General features: G+C 35.0%; 1 protein-coding gene across 6 annotated transcripts; it reads left to right on the plus strand.

Moving 5' to 3' along the window:
• The first annotated feature begins 1,976 nt into the window (after nt 1-1,976).
• Nucleotides 1,977-19,432, plus strand: LOC120346210 (thiamine transporter 2-like). Of its 6 annotated transcripts, XM_078115000.1 has the most exons (11): nt 1,977-2,215; nt 2,302-2,585; nt 3,514-3,631; nt 4,556-4,701; nt 5,773-5,892; nt 6,243-6,555; nt 6,741-7,020; nt 9,664-9,856; nt 16,761-16,916; nt 17,663-17,782; nt 18,203-19,432. In XM_078115000.1, the coding sequence occupies exons 3-11, from the start codon at nt 3,518-3,520 to the stop codon at nt 18,219-18,221; spliced, it is 1,461 nt and encodes a 486-aa protein (XP_077971126.1). In that variant the 5' UTR covers nt 1,977-2,215; nt 2,302-2,585; nt 3,514-3,517; the 3' UTR covers nt 18,222-19,432. The 6 variants fall into 6 exon arrangements, with proteins under 6 accessions (XP_077971126.1, XP_039271833.2, XP_039271831.2 ...); XM_039415899.2 differs by having other exon boundaries at nt 1,977-2,585; XM_039415897.2 differs by lacking the exons at nt 1,977-2,215; nt 2,302-2,585 and adding an exon at nt 2,614-3,224.
• Nucleotides 19,433-20,671: the final 1,239 nt, after the last annotated feature.

Here is a 20,671-nt window from a genome sequence, read left to right on the forward strand (position 1 = left end):
CAACCAAGTCGAATATTAAAATTCCGAGAATGCTACCCTACCGGTAGGGCCGTCTTTCATCTCGGTCGTCTATAAACTGAGAAAGCCTTAGGAAGTTTAGTGAACATGTTTTATTAATTAGCCACAGCATAACTTTATAACTTCAAAATGAACTCGCAGTCCCGGTACAATGGCGTCTCTTTATTACCGGTTTGTGAAGTAAAAAGACGCGGGCCTCAAGCAATGGTGGAAATCCATACTGCCATACCGTCTTGTTATCAACTTTTATCACTGAAAGGTTAGCATGTTTTCATGGTCACTTTGCATCCGCGGGTCAATGGTTTGCCATCCCTGCTATGTGCTATACGGAATAACTTAGTGTATATTGCATCCTCTAAATGATTTAATGATGCAGTAGCAACACCTCTGTGCTGTAACCATCAATTGTACAGATAATAATAAGTATGTGTAGCGTACCGGCAGTCTATGTAATAATTATCCACGTTCAGAATATCTTCCAATATGATCTGACGTCAAGTTTCCTCTCAATATTCATTTCAATTTATACTATTTTGTTCTATTTATCAATTATCAATCTTAATAAAACCAAATACTCCAAAGAAACGGAAAGCATACAATAAAAATAACAAATACCAGGCAGTAAAATGTAAGAAAGCAATATACACAATAAAAACACTAAAAATAAAAACGGCCCCTGAAACTGAAGACAACTCTCAACAGAAGCCCAATGACCCCCAAAATCCGGCATATTTACCAGCCACCCATAACCTGCAAAACAGGCCGAAAACAACTCACGACAGGCATTCCAGAAGACCACAAACAAATTCCACATGCGAACAACACATGAACAATACCGATGACAGCCAACTCCACGACAAAACCAAAAACACAACACCAAATGAACTGCAATGGCACTGCACTCAAACAACAACATCAGCCCACTGCCCAGCACAAAAACATCCAACAAATCCCAATCCAACAGTCACAAAACCAAAAACAAACATCCCCGATAACCAACCGGAGACCAGAGGCACTCCCACAGACACTAAACACCAAAAATCCAACCGAAAACAACCACAACGCCGCAAACCACAGCACAGGCCAATAGGACACCCAAAAAGGACAGACCGACAGTGTCACAGCGCCCCCAATGTCAAAAATACAGCAATAATATAACAAGACATCATTTTATAGGGCTGGGCAAAATATTCGAATAACAAATCGAATATTAACATATTCGAATGGCATTTTACTATTCGAATATCGGGTACCACATAATCTGCGCCGCTTCACTTGGACACAGAACGTCTCTGAACCGATCGTGAATTGCGCGAGAATTCACTTACAACGCTCGCTAACAGACAATTTTGAAAAATCGTCTTTGCGTTGTGGTGTTATTTGTTTTCTTTGCGTTTCAATCGTTCATATCAATTCCCTATTTTGCAAAAAAAGGTACCGGACACCGTTCCCTAAATTTAGAAACGTCAAATCAGATCAGGTTAAAATAACGGTCACGGTGACGAAATCAATCAGCGATTATGACGAAATTAACCAGTAAAAAAAACGCTTTGTGGCCGATTTTTCAATGTCTTTATTAATTTTCAAAGGGAGTATCGACCGACGTTCTGGACCTCCTGATGTGTATAAAAAATATTCGAATTATACGATTCGAAAAAATATTCGATTTTGCCCACCCCTACGGATTTAAAAGATAAAATAAGGGTCGTAAGTCACATATATAAGATCGCACTTGACGTAACGAAGCATGCGCAACTGGTAGGGATCACACCACACGATTCACCAATAATTTGACGATATAAATCACCTTGAAGTTTCAAAAGCCGTCAGAGAGAAGCTAAGTTTTATTATTGAAATGTGTGAATACAAATATTTGTCCCAATGAATGTTTGTATTGTTATCGCTTCAATCCACTTTTGCAGAGGTAAAAATTTATCGGATATCATCACATACGCTTTACCTAGTTGCATTTCGGTTGCCGTTGATAAATACACCATAAACCGGGCTTAAGATTGTTGTTTCGCCATTGCCTTATCATCACTCGTCTTTTAGTAATCCCGCATCATCAATGACAAAACAAAGGTCATCTATATTCATCTTGTCGTCATCATGCAGATGTCGATGTTATGGTGTAACGCTGTAAATTTCGTTCCACAATCGCTCGTCATACAGTCATAGGAAGAAAGCTTAACTGGAGGTCAAGAAATAAGTATTTAACCTGAAATATGATTGTTGTTGAGTGTTGGCTGATACAGGCACCGTTAATGATTGCACATGTTACAGGTATCGATGCAGGCACGCTGTACTCCGCGCGAAATTCAAACGTAGTCTACGATACGTGACGCATTCAGTTACCGTCGATCAAAAGCTGGTTATCGATAAGCAAATAACCAAAAAAATACATGGGAAAATCGTTTCACATTGCAGCATTGCCGAATCCTACCTCTGTACGGTACTTCAGGATCCTTTCGGATTTGAACACTTGCAGACTCGGGCTTTGAATCTCCTGTAATATGAATTAAGAGGGAACCATTTTTTTCAGTCTAAATACTGGAATACAGCAATAGGTAATTTAGACTACTTAATATTCATTTTTGCAAGTTTCAGTGGAAGAGTGGCTATTTCTGTATTCTGGTATTTGCTTAATGATTCTGTTTGATGGTTTTCCAAAGCAATTAAGATACTGTTTTTATTGGCATCTTCAAGTATGCAAATATGGAATATCTGTTCTGACATAAAATAATTGCATACAATCGAGACTGAAGGAATTCAGAATTGTGGAATTGACATGATTGATTGCTTGGCAACGACGCATCCTTAGACCATCACATTACATTTCGCAGATTGAATGATTTAAAGCAGCAGTTCCCAAACTTTTTATTCATGCGGCGCCTAATTACTGAATTATCAGAGAAAAAACTGAGAAAAATTGCTGCCTTCAATCAAATAAATCTCAGTTTTGTTATCGGTGACGAGTACTTAATGCTTTTTAAAGTTTGTAAAAATATAGGCCCAAAGAATAAAGGCAATGTCAACTCTTCTTGCCTTTGAAATACTAAATAAATCACTCATGCTCGCTAAACTCGGTACCGCACATAAATAAACTGCAGCTCATGAAATTGCAACAAGTATTGTCTACCTCTATTGGTGTGTGACAATAGAGACAGACACAACATAACAGACATACAAGTCAATGACATAGGAAGGTAAAATAAATTCATTGATTCATCTGTCGACACAGCATTTAAAATAGGAAACACTTGAACATTTATAATTAATACAAGATGTAAAATATTCAATTGTATGTTAGTTACCGTATGTTTAACACAATTCTGTTAATATTCGGTGGTGCACTTCGATGGTTACCTACAACTTTGCTCAGAGACCACATTATTTTCTCCAGAGTATGTGCCCTTGAGCAAATTCCCATGTAAAAATATATATGTTATATAAAATTTTTAGAATACAAATATATAGGGTAGACTTGTGTTTTAGATTTATGGAGCATTCAAGACATGAACGCAGTTGGCTGGGACCAACAATTTTGTTGTGCAGCTATGGGTTTTTCACGTATATCAAACCATCAGAACCGTACATAACTCCATTTCTTATGGTGAGATTATGGTGCTCCCGAAGTATGCGAACCAAGTTGGCGGACATCGGAACGTAACACGGGTAACAGGTTAGGGTTAGGCGATAATATTTTTCCCATTTTCCCTTTTTTTAGTCCTATTATCAGTTCGAAGACTAGCCAAGAGCCTCTCGTAGTATTTATACCTTAAATTATGGCCTAACCCTAACCTAGTACACATATTACATTCCGATGTCCGCCATCTTGGTTCGCATACTTCGGGAGCCCCGAGATTATTTACTATACATGCTCGGGTTTAATTTTTATATGACTATTTCATGCATTCAAACTGACAAAACGCATCCACACTGCTAAATTCCAAATTTCCCGCTGATTGGTTAATCATCCTCAGTCATTACGACAATAATGAATGCTGGATAAAATATACATGTATCTTGGTTCTGATTATATGTGATTTGTCATATATGAATTTACATGGAATAGAATCAATGTAAACTTTTTAGAGATATTCAATATATACTGCCCTTCCAGATCCAGATACAAGACATTTTTGCAACCACAACTGTTTTGTAACACATTTAAGTTGTGGATCTTTTCATATGGCCACTCTTATGATTTATCATCAACTTGTACGATGAACATGTTGCTTCAATTTTCATTTTATTCAATTTTGTGATGGTTTGGATTCGTTGTGATCGTCCGAGTGGTCTTTTTTGCATCATTGAATTTTTGTTTTATATCAGATTTAGTTGGTTCTGGGCTCTTTTCGTACCAAATTTAATTAGTTTGTTGCGACATTCTTACAGGCATCATAATTTCTTCTGTCAAGGCATTAAAATGATAACACTGTGTAGCAAAATCGTGTTTCTTCCTCTTCATATCAGGAGTATGACTGGTACTTTTCCCAAACTCCTTATTTCAGTTTGATTTTTTATTTTTGTCCAGGGTCCGCACAAGAACCTGTCAGCAGAGGAAATTGTAAATCAGATTTATCCAGTTTGGTCTTACTCTTACACTGTGTTTCTTGTGCCGATATTTCTTCTGACGGATTATCTGAGATATAAGCCAATCATTGCTTTACAGGGTGTTGGGTATGCCTCACTATATTTAATTGACTATGGACAACTTTTTAAGTTTTACTTCATGCTAGGGAAGTTCTTTTTTGCTAAATATAAATGTTAATACTGATTGCCTAATGTCTAACTAACCAATATTCTAGGTTAATAATAATTACTACTTTTTCTTATTTTGAGCCATTGAAATGAATATTTTAAATCTTGAAATATATAGCTAATAAAATTTTTACTCATTACCCAAAAAAAATAAAAATTAAATGAATAATATGAAATATTTTTTAAAACTTCTAATCTCAACACAGATATCAGATTAATGTGGTGAAGGTAAACTTACGGTATCTCTTATTTCGTTCATTTTCTATATCTTCAACATGGTAGTATAAAACCTATTTTTGCCGTCCTGGAAAGAATGGCAATTTTTTTAATAAAACATAAAAAAATATTCCTAAGATAATATAATTTATATGTGCTGTCCTGGCATGTGATTTCAGATGCTGCTGCTATCTTGACTCAAGAACATAATATTATAAAAATCTATTTGCTCTCATTCACAAGCACTATGCTTATCTTAGGTATACTTTATCATGGTTTGGAATTCATGTGAATCATTGAAATGTGTGAAACCTTCAGGATAGATGCAAGCACAAGGCGGCAACCAATTCACTTTATTATAATATATTCTAAACTTAAAATGTATTTGATAATTCTGGTCGTCTCGGACGTAGTTGTTATTTTATTTTGTATGCATTGTAAATTGCAATATTATTTGGTCTTCTTTTGGCGGGACCCTCCGAATCATTATTTATTTTTTCACATAGTTTTCTAATGAAAATATAAATAAAATATATTCATTATGGCTTATAACTATTTCCCATATTCAAATTCTAGTAATATTAAAGTTCACTTTTACTAAATATTTGAACCCTTATGCCATGATTTTGAGTTCCGCTACCATGAAACTACATTTGGGCTGATGTTAGTTATTATACAAAAAAAAAACAATGACTGGCTCCTCAGCCTTGGATAAACTGATGTTTTTCTCATAATTGAGTGGATATTAATGAAAATTATTTGCAATTTTTACAGATACATAGGATGCTGGCTATTACTTGTTTTCTCTGGAGGAGTTCCTCTCATGCAACTTATGCAGGTGTTCTATGGTCTCGCAACTGCTTGTGAAATAGGCTATTATTCATACATATACAGGTTGGCAACTGCTTTGTAATGTCATATCTTGGAAATGCTTGCTTCGAATGCTACTTTTTGACCTGGGATGAAGCCCAGCAATTAGTAGTGACAGTTATTTATGCTGATATGTAAAATATCACAATATTCTAGTAAATGGTCAAACCTGTTGCAAAACAGACCAAATGTTGGGTAAGAAAATATTATATATCCACAATCTTCTACAATAATAATTTTGAAATATATCTAATTTACATTATTTCCACTCAGATTGGTGCTGCTAGAGACCACTACCTGCTTCTGGTGTGTTGCATGTTCGGTAATTAATAATTCTCAGGAAACTTTTGTCAGAAATTTTTATTTTGTCACAGCGTTGTTGATGCCGAGCATTATCAGAAAGCAACATCATATGTGAGGAGTTCAACTCAACTAGGTCTTTTTCTTGGATCCGCACTTTCACAGATCCTAGTTTCAGTAGCTCATATCGATTATATTTATTTGAATGTAATTTCTTTGGTGAATGTTTCTATTGGATTCATCATAGCTTTGTTCCTGCCATTTCCAAAGAGAAGTTTGTATTTTTATCGTAAAGCAGAGCCTGTTAAAGCCAGTGTTGCTGAGAATGTGGACGAAATCGATGAAGGTGACATTACTGTGATACCGCCAGTTACTGACAATACTCAAGTGAGATATACCTTATATTATAACTTCAATGTCTTTTTAAAACCTTTCGGTTGCATACCGGTAAATGTTATATTTGACTAATAAAATATGTTAATATAGTATTGATCATCTATTGTGTAGATAATGACCTAATATTTTGTTTCTTATCAAATCAACGAATGCTTACTGATACCGAAAACTTTTAGCCTGATTTTGTTGAACATGAAGCTGATGTCCAGGAGTTATCGTCAGCACCTTCAGGATGTTCTCGTTGGAAATCTGTAACGTATCTACTTCTTGAAGACCTCAAACATTGTTACTCCTCACCTCAACTCTTACGTTGGTCTGTATGGTGGGCTTTATCAACTTGTGGTTGGATTCTCGTGGTTAATTACATTCAAAATTTGTGGGAGTTAATCTCGCCAAGTCAAGGACATGAATCTGAAGTATACAATGGTGCAGTAGAGGCTGCTGCTCAGATTTTGGGTTCGTTAAAATTTTGTGGGTCTAAGATTTCTATTCAAGATTACGAACGTACATATTATTCACTGAATAACAATTAGTTTTGATTTCCTTCTGCCAAAATAGCAAAACTACAGCTGTTGTTCCTCAGATTTGAAAAACATTGTCTATGGTGTGACCTACAGAACAGTCTGATAAAATGTATACAACTAAAAAATTGGGCAAAAGGAGATTATTGAGGCAGAAGGTATAAATAAAGGTGTAGGAAAAATGTAACACTACATTAATCAAAGTTTATTGCTGTTTTTCCATTTATCATTTTTACAATAGTGATAAGCATGAAAGCACAGGTACATTTAATTGAAAGAAATAGAAAACTATCATATTCACTTGCATGTTTAAACTTGTATAATTTAAACGCATAGGGGGGGGGGGGGGTATATTGAGCATATGGGGTTAATTGAGTACAAGGTATAAAAACCTCGCTAACTTTTTTGTATGTTGAGTGAATGGTTTGTACTTTGTAGCAACAATAGTTCATATCCTATGCTTCCATTTCATTGCGTATAACTCACTTGCCTACTAATGATAAAATTGTTTTAGATGTTTGTATGTGTAATTTTTTTTGTTCACGAAAAAAATTGTTTTGGAAACTTTCACGTGACACTTTTCTGATAGTATATTTTAAACTTTTTGTGATGCCTTTTAGTACCTTAGTAAAGTCTCTCTTTGCCCCAGTAGATAATTTTTGTGTAACTCATTGACTTTTTGTTTCATTGATGTTTGAAAAAATCGAGGTAAATTGAGTCTGTCGGAAATTTACCGTGGGGTAAATTGGGTATATGCATAAATGGCCTCTCCCACTGTAATAACACAGGATTATGAGGTTCTGTGTGACTATTTTGAGCCCTAACACTTTTTTGTAGCCTTTATCATGTCAATCTTTCAATATAGGCTTCTATTTTTCATGAATATGAGTGTAAATCCACAATGGGCAATCGTAGGATTTTGAAAAAAGCAGTTCTTTTCTTGTAACTAAAAAAAAATAGTAAAAGAAAGCTGTGGACAAGCCAAGCACAGAGTCCTACTCCACCAGTAAGCTTAGTGCATTTACAAAGGCTTTAAGTTGACGTAATCACACTCACTGTCATCTCCGAAAACATGTAGTAATAATAAAAAAACAGCCGCCCCAGATAAAGAATTCAGGCGAAAACTATATAATGTCAGTTGAAAGTATATACCATTATACTGATAGGATAGACTTAAACGGATATGATTGGTAGAAAAAAGAAAAGCAGCAAAGAGAAAGATCATAATATTAGTTCAGAAAAGCAGTAACAGAGTCAGAATTAGATTGGGCTTTATTGACGATGAGACAGAATATGAAACAGAATTCTCACATTGTACAGCTGATTATAACAGAGGACTAACTATAAGTAGCATATTCTGACATTAATGAAATCAAGACCTTGACTGGCTGGTTGAAATACGGGGAAAGGGAATTCCCTGGCCAAGTTGTCCTCACCAATGTATATAAAATGAACTTTGTATGATACCAATGTATGAAAGAGCTCAAAGATTTTGTGTTAGATTTAACCCAAAATAGGAACATAAAAAGTATCTCTATCAAGGAAGTTGTTGGCCAAGTCAAACCACCCATTTCTAGTCCATAGTGAACTCGTATTTAAACTAAAAGCCTATTTGTGGTAAAAAGTTTATGGAAACCATAATCGCGATCTATCATACCAAGTTTAAAGTGATGTCAGATAATTATGTTCCAAGGTTTTTGTAATTACTATTTTTTAAAATAAACTATATGTACCCAAGTTTCTCATGAAGGTCTTTGATTTGGTTCTAGGGCTTTCTTAGATTTGATTTAACTGGTAGATGTCAGTATACTCAATTATCCTCGAAAAATGAGGTAAATTGAGTATACTGACTTCCAAAAAAAAATTGCATTTTAAGGTGACTTGAATACATTGAATAAGACTCAAACTGTTATGCAAGGAAGTACAGGGTCAGAATGTTACAATGAAACCATAATTTCACGGAGAATCGATTTCACTCAGATTTTACATCGGTTCAAATGTCAAAAACTACTCAAATAGCCCCCCCCCCCCTACTGGGATGATGAGAAAAATGATCAGAATTAAAAACATTAATCCATGCAGTAATCCTTCACGTTCATTTGTTAACCTTGGCAGCAGCAAAACTTGTCGTAATGCTATGCTCTATTGGACTTTCCCAGACTCAAATACTGTATGTGTATATCATATCTTGCGCATGTATCGTATTTTTTCTGTTTTTAAACACACAACAGGCACTGCATGAAACTGATTCAAGGCAAATTTTGGGGGTATGTTAATAAATACATCCAGCATTAGATGCAGTCAACCCGTAGATCGCGAATGATGTGTTGGCCACACCTGTTCTATATGATATAACTGTGAGATCTAGAACAATTATTGACATAGTTTTGTCAGATTACCCACAAGGTATCTTTTTAGTGAATAAGATTTATGTCAAATTTTGGTGGGTAAATTTAGAGAATTGTCATGCAAATTACTATGGGATTGTATTGTATATATACTATGGGGTTCGCAAATTATTTCAGTGCATGTGGCATTGTTATCATTTCGCTATTTTTAACATTATCATATTTTTCAGGTGCTGGAGCTGCTTTTTCTGTTGGTTATATGAGGGTTGACTGGAAAAAATGGGGAGAGATGTTCTTGGGGTGGGGTTCCGTTATCAAGTCTGGTCTTCTCCTTATCATGTACATGACAACTGATATATGGATTTGCTATGTTGCATATATTATTTTCATCGGACTCTACAACTTTGTCATCACTATTTCTCAGTAAGTATGAATGATTCAGTGTATGTTTTATTCATATTCAATCATTTACTACAATATCTTTTTTAGTTCAAAGAGTGAACTAATTTAGGTGCTGTTAGTTCATTCATGGTATTTACTCATTTCCTGTTATTACCGGTACTTATCGATCTTGATCGGTAAGTATGTTGATAGCAGTGTTAACTCTAAGCGAATTATGAGTGCGAAAGTGCTTCGCAGTCGAAAAAAAAAGTGCGAAAGTGCTTTTGCCGATTTTAACAAGTTAGGTGCTCTAGCCTTTCATATAACCCATTTAAAATGGCATAGATACTCGAAAATGCGCTCCTCCGGTTAATATTATGAATTAAAGAGAAGCCTTTCCGTTAACCGAGTTCCCTTTAAGCGAATTCATGTTTAATTAAAACAAGCGAATTCATCGGCAACAAAAGGACATCTGCTAACACCTGCCGCGAACAAAATTTTCATGCAATGTATCATGGTGTCAGTTTCTTACTCGCGTGAACAGCAAAGGCTTTCACATTTGTTACTCCTTCCATCTAACAGACAACGACGTAGGCTGGAAACCATATTAGTTACAGGGTGGATCATTTGCACAAATCCCCGAAAAAAAAATTTAAATAGCAATCAACTAATTAGGGTTAGGTGCGCTGGAAATTCAACTTTTCTTTATCCCTAAACCTAATCTGATAATTATTAATTTGTGATTTTGAACCACTTTGAAAGTCGCTACCCGCTGTTTTAAAAGATAGGTTAACCTACGTTCCCTCCCAAATATTACGCAGGATACTCCCCTGTTTTAGGAGATAGGTTGACCTACTTTCCTTTCAAACTTTTTTCTCCGAAATATTACAAAAGATCACTTTGAAAATCCTCCCTTTCATGAGCTAGCGTGACCTAATTTCTCATTTACATTTATATTATACTATTTCAGAGCTTACCCAAAGACAAGTAATTTTTAAATGTCGACATGCCTTGGTTTGCGTGCGAGTTAGTTTAAATCAGGCAGAAAGCATCATATATTGGCAAAATGTTTGGTAATGCCATGCACTTTCAGCATTCATAAATAGCACTCTTTGTAATGCTGCTGACCTAGTATCAAATATTCGCATCACAACGCCACTTGCGAGGTTTCCATATATTTCAATTACACTAATAGGAACGATGACAAAGAGTTTTCTTTTGCGAAGGTACACGAAATATAACGAGGGTGATTCTTGAAAAAAACATGAATATAAAAAATAAACGAATGATATGATAATGGATCCCAAATAATTTTGAGAGTGTCTCGAAAGACCAATCCATTTGATAACTAATTTTTATTCGACCACATGAACGCTTATATACTCATTCTCAGATATCGGACAGCCAGTCGCGATATTCAATCGTTCATATGCACAAATCTCACATTAATAGTAATTGCTACCCACGTTTGTAAAGTTTAGAAATCAACAAACAGAAAATAACTTATCCTAAAACACAATTAAAATTCAGTCGGCAATAAATTCGTCGCCAAGACGATGCCATACAAAACAAAAAAGATTTGGTCCCGAGATTTACGTTAGACGACTGCAAAACGACATTGTATTTTAAGCAGAATGTAAAACAATCAAATTAAAAAACGGGAGTTACGACGCCATTAACACATCGTGTGTATTAAACTTCCCTGGTAAGTACTTTGGTAAGTACTATTATTATTGTACTTATACACCTGTTGGAGTATTTCGGACAATTTCGAATTTAAAATTAATGAAAACCCGGACATATAATAAAGACGCAAAAGTAAAATGAACATTTATTGAAGAGGTTATTATTTAAGAAAGACAACATGATCGTACAATTCCGCCCAAACTTCGATGTTCGCATGTGAGATGATAAATAAATACTTCCCTGTATTCGATCAATTAACTTAAGCGTATCGTTGTTCTGCCAACAAACAGCCGTGTGCAAAATATTTCCGTGATATGCTCACAAATATTCTCGATATTATTATCATACCCTCGCGTATGTACTTTCTATTAGCTCTTTAGTGATCCCTTCCATCCTTGGCCAAGTCATGTTTCGAATATGTGAACATTTTATTCGACCATACATGGCCGGCGGGATGTTAAAATTGTAAACAAGAGAGAGGTAAAATCAATCGCGAATTTCGTTATAACGGCTCGTTTACGAATTGTTGCGCCTGTTATCGTCAAAAATGATTACATTTGTTGTATTTTGAGGCATTTAAGCAGTAATAATTAGGGCATGACATCATCAAAATCGTCAAGTGAGATCTTGAAATTGCAAATTCCGTAAATAAAATTGTGAATTACTCGGTTACGAATTCAGCTTCAATGACCGTCGGGGTATTGTTCTGTTGAAAATTATAATTATACCGATGCGACTGCAATTTATATGGCCGCACTTGGTGTGGCGGGTTTATTAATAGTGTAAAATAAATTAAACGAATATCAATTATAACCAAGCCTGTCAGCGTGTTTATTTTCTGTGGGCAAGAATCGTAAAATACCATCTTGAGACAAATTCACTTCCATTATAAAATCTAATTTTTCAGTTATTATCGTCATACAAATAACGTGTGGCAACTTTTTAATTTATCGTCGACCAAAAAACCGCCCCACACTCGTCCAAACGTATGTCAAGCTTGACCGACAGGAACAGATACATCGACGACTTTAATTAGGGAAAATATGTATTTTATCGGGAATGCAAAATAAATGTAACAAAACGCATTTTTTTTTGTGATATAACTTTGTAATTTCGGAAACGGATTGCCGTGAAAGGTAAAATTTGATCTAAATTAATCGCAAAAAAGTTTTATTTTAAATGTAACAAAACACATTTTGCGATATAACCTTGTATTTTCGAAAACGGGTGTCCTGAAAAGTAAAATATGATCTAAATTAATCGCAAAAATGTTTTATTTTAAATGTAACAAAACACATTTTTCGCAATACAACTGTATTTTCGGATACCGGGTGTCATGAAGAATAAAATATGATCTGAATTAACCGTAAATAATGTTTCAATCCAAATGTATCAAAACGCATTTTTTGGGATATAATTTTGTATTTTCGAAAACGGGGCGTCATGAAATATATTTATCTAATGTTTTATCTATCGTCTAACTAACGTCTGGTACACATCATTTTCGGGGAGAACTCTAGTTCGCGAAACGTCATTTAATTTAAAATAGAGAATGTTCCACGCATTCCAAAACGGAAAATCACCAGTAAGTCGACAGGGATTGAACCCTCCGGATTCAGTATTCTATATCCCCGTGTCAGAAATTTCTGAAGATTGGAACAAAGAACCCGTCAAACCGCCGCGGAAGAAGGGGAGTATTTTTTGCACTAATAATTAGGGCGTGACATTATCAATATCGTCAAGAAACTGGTGAATTTTCAAATTCCATAAATAAAATTGTGAATTGCTCGGTAACATTTTAGCTATAATTATCGCCGGGGTATTGTTTTGTTGAAAACATGTTGAAACTTGAGGGAATCAGTTACAATTAGCGCCTGACCTCTATTAGGCACTCGAGCACTCGAAAAAAAAGCACTCGAGTCCAATCTTTTTAGCATTAAGTCGCTTACGTAAAATATCCTGTAAAAGAAGTGCTGTTCATTAACCTCATCTCGTCTTATGACCACGCAGAAATGCCTTTATTGCCGAATTATTCAATCACTATTTTAAATCAACATTCAGGATTGGCACAATTTCAGATTTGTGAAGTTTATCACCATAGAAAAACATGAGAAAGTTAATTATCGTCTTAATAAATATCAGCATCACGGTATCGACAATAATATTACCATTCGCATAAAATTGGGACTGTAAATTTACAAATCTTGATAGGTAATATTAAAGCCAACGCAAATGTTAATTTGAGTCCTCAATGTCTTCAACAGCTGTTGCCGATGTGAACAAACGGATAAACCCGAAATATAAAACTTCGATGTCCGCCGACCCGCAAGAATTTATATTTGTAAAAAAGAGAGGGCGGGAATATAGATTAACAAAACCTGGATATCGCCGCCAAAACGATCGGTGACAAGAACAATTAGCGATTACAACGGAATTAATCAGTAAAAAGGCTTTGTTGCCGATTTTTTAATGTTTCCACCAACGTGTTTCCACCAAAAATATTTGTTATTCGTTAAAAATATTCAAATCAATAAAATATTGAATTTTGCCCACCGGTACTCGCATATCAATGAGAAATAGTTGTGTAAATATCGCAAAATGTCACATGCTTTCAACATTGTGATTACAATAAAATGGCACTTAATGGTATTTTGTGAATTTGGTGATTTTGCAAATCTGTGACATGCTGCTAAAAGTTTCGTCTGATTTGAAAATCGTGCACTTTGGTCACAATACATCCAAAGTGACTATAACACTTTACTAACACTTTTATAGTCATTTTGAATTCAACGATATCATTGATAGTCACATGACCACTCTCGTTGAAAGAAACGCACTGTGTAGTATTCCAACATCTGGTTTTAAAGACGCCGAGCGTTTTTGCGGGAGAAGCGGAATCGGTGTGCTTGTATAATAATCATATTATAAACAAGAATTTTGCCCTTAATGCAAAAGCTTTATCTCCTATGTCTGCATCTCATAGGTTAGAATTCCGGTAAATATCGTTATGATATGCAGAATTGAGTTACAAAAGTACTAGCATGTTACTTATTTGTCACTTTAATACTCGAAAATATTTGTTAACTTTGAATTTTTATTCCATTCAAAATCGGAAAAAAGTGCTATTTCTCTTCAAAATCGGAAAAAAGTGCTATTTCGCAGTCCCTAAAAAAAGTTGCGAAAGTGCTTCGCAATTTTCGCAAAAAAGTGCGCTAATAGTGAACACTGGTTGATAGGTATTTGTCTGTCTGTCTGTCTGTGTGTTAGATGCACGCGATATCTCACGAAAGCGAGGTTCAATCTGCTCCAAATTTTTCATGTGCATTCATCTTAGCTCGGATCAGAAGCCTATCGATTTGGATGGATTATGTCGTATAATTAGCGAGTTATTAATTAATTAGTGATGGGACGCACGGTGTCACTATGGAGTAAGACCACTGTTTTGGGGGATCCCCTAACCTTCGATCGATAAGTCTTCGGTTTCCAACCGAATTCTAGTTTTGAGCTTAGTGAGTCGCACAAGATTACTTTTATAATTGTTCTTATTTACTTCTTAAACAGTTTGTGTGATCAACAAATGATGAGGCAATCAATTGTCAAGTTCTATTGTTTTTTCTGCTGATGTCATCCTTTTTGCTTACTTGACATACTTATACAATTGTGTTAAAGATCAATTGCTCATAGAATTAATGTGCTTGCTCATTAGAAATTCAATTCTGTTCATTCATATTCATATATATATATTGAAAAGTCAATTCTAGTTGCATTACCACAAGATACGTCAAATACCAGTTTGCCGAAATACACTTGAATGGTGATTGGTGATTTACTTATGGAAGATTATTTTAAATTTTCACTTTCCGTTATTTTTTTCTACTCAAATTTCGGGAAAATTAGCATTATATTGAAGGGTCGAATAATCTATTCGAATAGTAGCATGTACTGGATTGACAATGAATTTTGTACTATCCTGCGAATCTGCATCACTCAATTTATCTGGCGCAGATTATGACTCTCGGGCAGGGGTGCACAACCTGTGGCCGTGCTGGTGTGTGTGTTACCTCAAAATAATTTGTTTTATGTTGGCTCTTGACTGCTGGTTATGGAAAATCATAGCAGTACTTGTGTCTGAAATGGAAATAAATTAGCAGTATAATTAGAAATTAACATTTGTAAATATTCTTTCATATCTCTAAAGCGGGATATGATCAAAAAAGAAAATGTTCTTCAATTCGAGATGAAATTAGATTTTTTTTCGGCGTTCATGTAAAAAAAATACTATTGTTCGAAACCTGATCGCAGTGACGTGACTAGTTGAAAACAACGTGTGCATAAATATTTATTTCAACATCGGTAATTGTGACGTATCTTCCAGAAATTTAATTGTTGAATTTTGATGATTCACGATATCCAATTTTTTTTATCTGTCGCGGAATCGTGAAACAAAAGTCACGGTGATAATACTTGTAAGACCTTATTCGGTTTTAGTATTCACTCGTATTTGATGACCACATCAAGCTTACCAAAACAATCAATTTGGATAAAATTATCCCCGCATAATTATTGTCAAAAGTACGAATACTTTAATTATTCATGAAAAGTCCTGTTGTCGATGATTTCTTAGGAACTTGAGCGCGTTTGTCTGATTAAACGGCACAGTTTTGCAAGAAATGAAAAAATGCTATTCCGATGTTCGCTACGGCGAAAGAATTATTGATAGTCGTGATCTGCGGGGCGATAATAATCAAATGCCTGCAAAGTAATGACGAAACGCTGACGAAAAACATCAACAATTATAATGTGATAAGCAAAGTGAAAATTCGTTGCGCTTTCAAAGTAAAAAATCGTTGCGCCGTCAACGACCTCTTTGGCTTCACAGTAATTTCCAGCGGAAGTAAGTGTCGACCCTGAGTGCACTGGCTTCCTTCCGACTGTATATGAAACCCGAATATCCCACATTCATTAAAATTATCCGGTTCGATAAATGTACTATCCACTAAAAAAATTTATATCTTAGATTTGGTTGAATTTTACCATTTCATGAAAGTTTCAGACGCAATTAAATGACATCAGCTCTAAAAAGACCTTGATCCCATTGGCTGACGTATACCTTTTACAAAAGCGTAATGGCGGTGATTTATACACGAATATTTTTTATTTCAAAATCTGAGTCCTTCAAATTTTAGAGGTTCAGATAGCCGTTGTCTTCCAGAATATCTCTTCCATAATATTAAGTTACCGATTTTTTAAATTACTTTAGATTTCAAATTGCTGTCGGATTATCCACTGAACGCTTCGCCTTGGTATTCGGAATGAATACATTTTTTGCAGTCGTGTTAAACTCATTGTTGACCTTGATAATTGTTGACGATGCTGTATTGGGACTGGATGCCAAAACTCAATTTGTTATTTATAGGTAAGTTTTGTTGTTGAACTTTCATATATCTTTATAATATACTGTATACATAGACATCAATATAACAGAATGTTTAGTTGGCTGATAATTTATTTGGATGAAGTAATAATGTGAGCCAGTTTTCTTCATATATAAAATGAAGTTTTTATGGCTCGTTTCATGTAAAATAGTCGAGGTGCTGTTTAGATGAATTTTAATGTAAGCTTTATGACAATCTTATTCAATATTTGTTCGCCCATTTTACATCAAGTTGTGTAAAGGAACTGAAACCTATGGGCAGGGGGATATTTACTTGGCTAACACAGACAGTCCCCGAACTCGTAATAAAGCTAAAATGAGGAAAATCGAAATGAAATTATGCCCTAACCCAGACATGGGCAAACTGCGGGCCAAATCCGGCCCATTGGGTAATTCAATCTGGCCCGCCTGATGCTGTCAGAACCAAACTAAAACCAAATTTTGCTGTTTTAGCAAAAAATAGATTAAGGAATTTGTTGGGATTGTGATCAAATTGAGTTTTGGCATGGGGCTCATCGTTTTCCTTTGCATTTGTAACATCATAAATATTGTCCATAAAATGTAACTTTAACTTCATACTTACATGGCCCGCCAGTCTAGATGGGCAAAATTTTTGGCCCCCGTTCTGAAAGCCTTGGTCATCCCTGGTCTAACCCTAACTTCTTCTTCGGGAGTAACAATTTATTTATATGCATTCAAGTTTTTTCTCAATTAAATCTTATATACAGTGGTTACTTCGGTGTCATTGCCATCACATACTTGAGTCATGGCATCTATGATTTATGTTGTAAATCAAGACAAGATACAGAAGAGGAACCGGTTTCCAGTGAAGAAATCGAAGATCGACTGTAAGTTGAACATCTTTACGAGGGTCCTCATCCACATAAACTTTCTTTTACAATATGATTAATCCTAAATTGCTTACATCTACATTTATGCTCTTTTAATTTGACATTCTGATTATGCCAAATTTATGAATGGATAGTCAATAGTGAAGATTTTGATTCATAATGACCAATAGTGACTTTAATGATTTTCCATGACGGTATTGTCGAATTTGGGCCACATATTTAAAATAATTAGTTTAACACAAAGAGTTCATTCAGACATTTTGATGTATGTGGAGGAAGATACATTTTGAACGATTTGAAATTGAAAATAACCCAATTTGTATCATAGAGAACTGAATATCTTCATACAACTTCAATTTGTTGATAATACAATCTTTATTGAATGAATATCATAAGTTTAGTCGGTTTGCTTTTTAGATTGTCAGCAACCGATTAACCAGCAAAAATACCTTAAAGAGAGGTTATGGCCAAATGTTTGGGGTGCAAAGATCTGCATACCAAAATGTAGGTATGGCCAGCTATCTGAACAAAAAACGATATATTGGCAAATGGTTGACGTTAAATTCAAAAGTAACCGTCAGTATCACCACTTTAGCATTATTGCAATGCTCATTTACCAAGTGTACTTTTTGTATATTCCAGAAGCCCAACCTTATGAACTTTTGATTGAAAGGACCATGTGCAATATTATTCAGAGTATTGAATAATGAGTTTCTCATGGTGTGTGTTACTAGATCGCTAATAGCTACGTCATATAGCACATTTTTTCCTCTAGATTTTCACGGCCATATATGATTATTTTATTGATCAACTCTGAAAATAACCGTCAGTATCACAACTTCAGCACTATTGCCATGCTCATTTATCAAGTGTTTTTCTTATTTATTCCAAAACCCCAACTCTATGAACTATTGAAGAGATCATGTGCAATATTATTCCGAATATTGAATGGGGTGTGTTACGAGCTCGCTTTGAGCGAAGTCGTAATGCACATTTATTCCCATTTTTTTTTTCTTTAGACAATATCTGATGATTTTATTGTTTACATAATCTGTGATCGATTTGTTCCAACGTACTAGTAGAATTGCCAAATTGTCATCTCTGTTTTTCTTATCTTGTTATTAGAATGTGTTTGGTAGCAGACGAGTAGTGATTGTTTGTCAATAGAATGCTTAGTCCAACGTTTCCCAACCGGAACTCTTTTGGGGATGATTTTTGCTTTGTATTCGTTGTAGTGTTACTGATATTCTTCAGTTTTTATTATTACTGTAATCCTTAACGGTATTTACGCATAACACAAGCAAAGTATACAGTTTATGCATGCTGCGGAATGAAAGAATTCCATCAAAGGCAAAGTGAGGAATTGAACATAAAAGGTTGGAACCAACTGACCAAGGCCAAACACCTTTATAATATATTGATAGTTCGTTAATGCCTTTGTCATTTGCTCGGCATTTAGTGGAATTTTAATCCATCGATTGCTACTGGAATTATTACAACCTATCTCGTGCATATACAAACGGTGCTCAGTGTAAGATTTTTAGGTGTTTTGCGTTGATGCCTTTTCTGATCTACATTTTTTGGAGATTAATGAGCTTGTATTATGTTTTTGTCTCTTGCCTAATATTAAAGAATCAACACTTTGAACTCTGAAATCATGAAGTTATCCAGTTGGATATGTCAGCAATTAGCCATTATCAACGATATCGTGGGTAGATAAAACAAGAGCGCGATGCTCTGATATAAAGACACTGATGGCAAAACAATACCGGTATTTGATTATCAATTCGCCATGAATCGTGTGTGTTACAGCAATGACATTAAACAACATGATAGGCAACTCTGACGTCACTCCATAAGACTACAGGCAAAACATTGTATTTCATGATACGCTCCAATGCACATATTTCTCGTCGCCTTTCGCGTCCGTTTTCCGCTCGCTTTTGCTACTCGGCGTCTTTTTTACATGTAGTACCTGCCTTTTTGCGCCTGTAACGAAACAAAATAATCTCTATATCTAAGAAGTTTTGCTTACTTGGAAAGCTGGAATAACAGGCAAGCTGTAAAGAGCAATTCTGGACATCATAAACGTTTTTTTTATCAGAGAAGATTACAAACGCGATAGCGGAAAGTGGAACATTTTGCAGATAATGACAAAGTTCAAAGTTAGTAATTTTAATGTTTGCGCTTAATCATTGAAATTTCATTTAAAGAGGGTGTCATACAAAACTGTGCTGCGATACAATTCCATAACACAAAGTTTGCACCTATCGAACTTGCTTTTGTAGGTGAATTTATTAGACATATTACATATTCAGTTAATCGTAGGTAACATTGCTGGTACATAATGCATCGTAGATAGGTTTGTTTAAATTTAGGAATTTAGCTCATAGCCCACTAATTAATATTATCTTCTATGCAGGAGGTTGCAGGGCTGAATTCAACTTGCAGCCTTACCGATCACCTGACGATGCTCATTTAGTTTGGCTCGAGCAAGTCTTCTTGAAATGCTTGTGTGGATGGAAACTACCTATATTTTTTGCCTTCCTCCGATTTTAGACAAATTTATTCTGAGGGATTTCGCATATAATTCTCACTGATTGTTGGCTGTTTATAATTCCTATTGATTGTGAATTCTGATTATAACAATGAGTTGAAAATTTTTTTACCTAATTTACTGGCACCTTTTTCTTGTCAATACTCCAAGCTGAGGTATTAAACATGACAATACATTTATGTCATCTGGAAGCAAAATATGCACACTAATTAATAGTTTGGCACATTGAGATAATACATCATGACAGAGAATACAAGTTAAAGATATGTATGACCATCACATGGTAATTAAAATTAAAAAAAATTAATAGGGGCTGTGGAGTATGGAAA

The sequence above is a fragment of the Styela clava genome, chromosome 8 (genome assembly GCF_964204865.1).
Source record: "Styela clava chromosome 8, kaStyClav1.hap1.2, whole genome shotgun sequence".
Lineage (NCBI taxonomy): Eukaryota > Metazoa > Chordata > Ascidiacea > Stolidobranchia > Styelidae > Styela > Styela clava.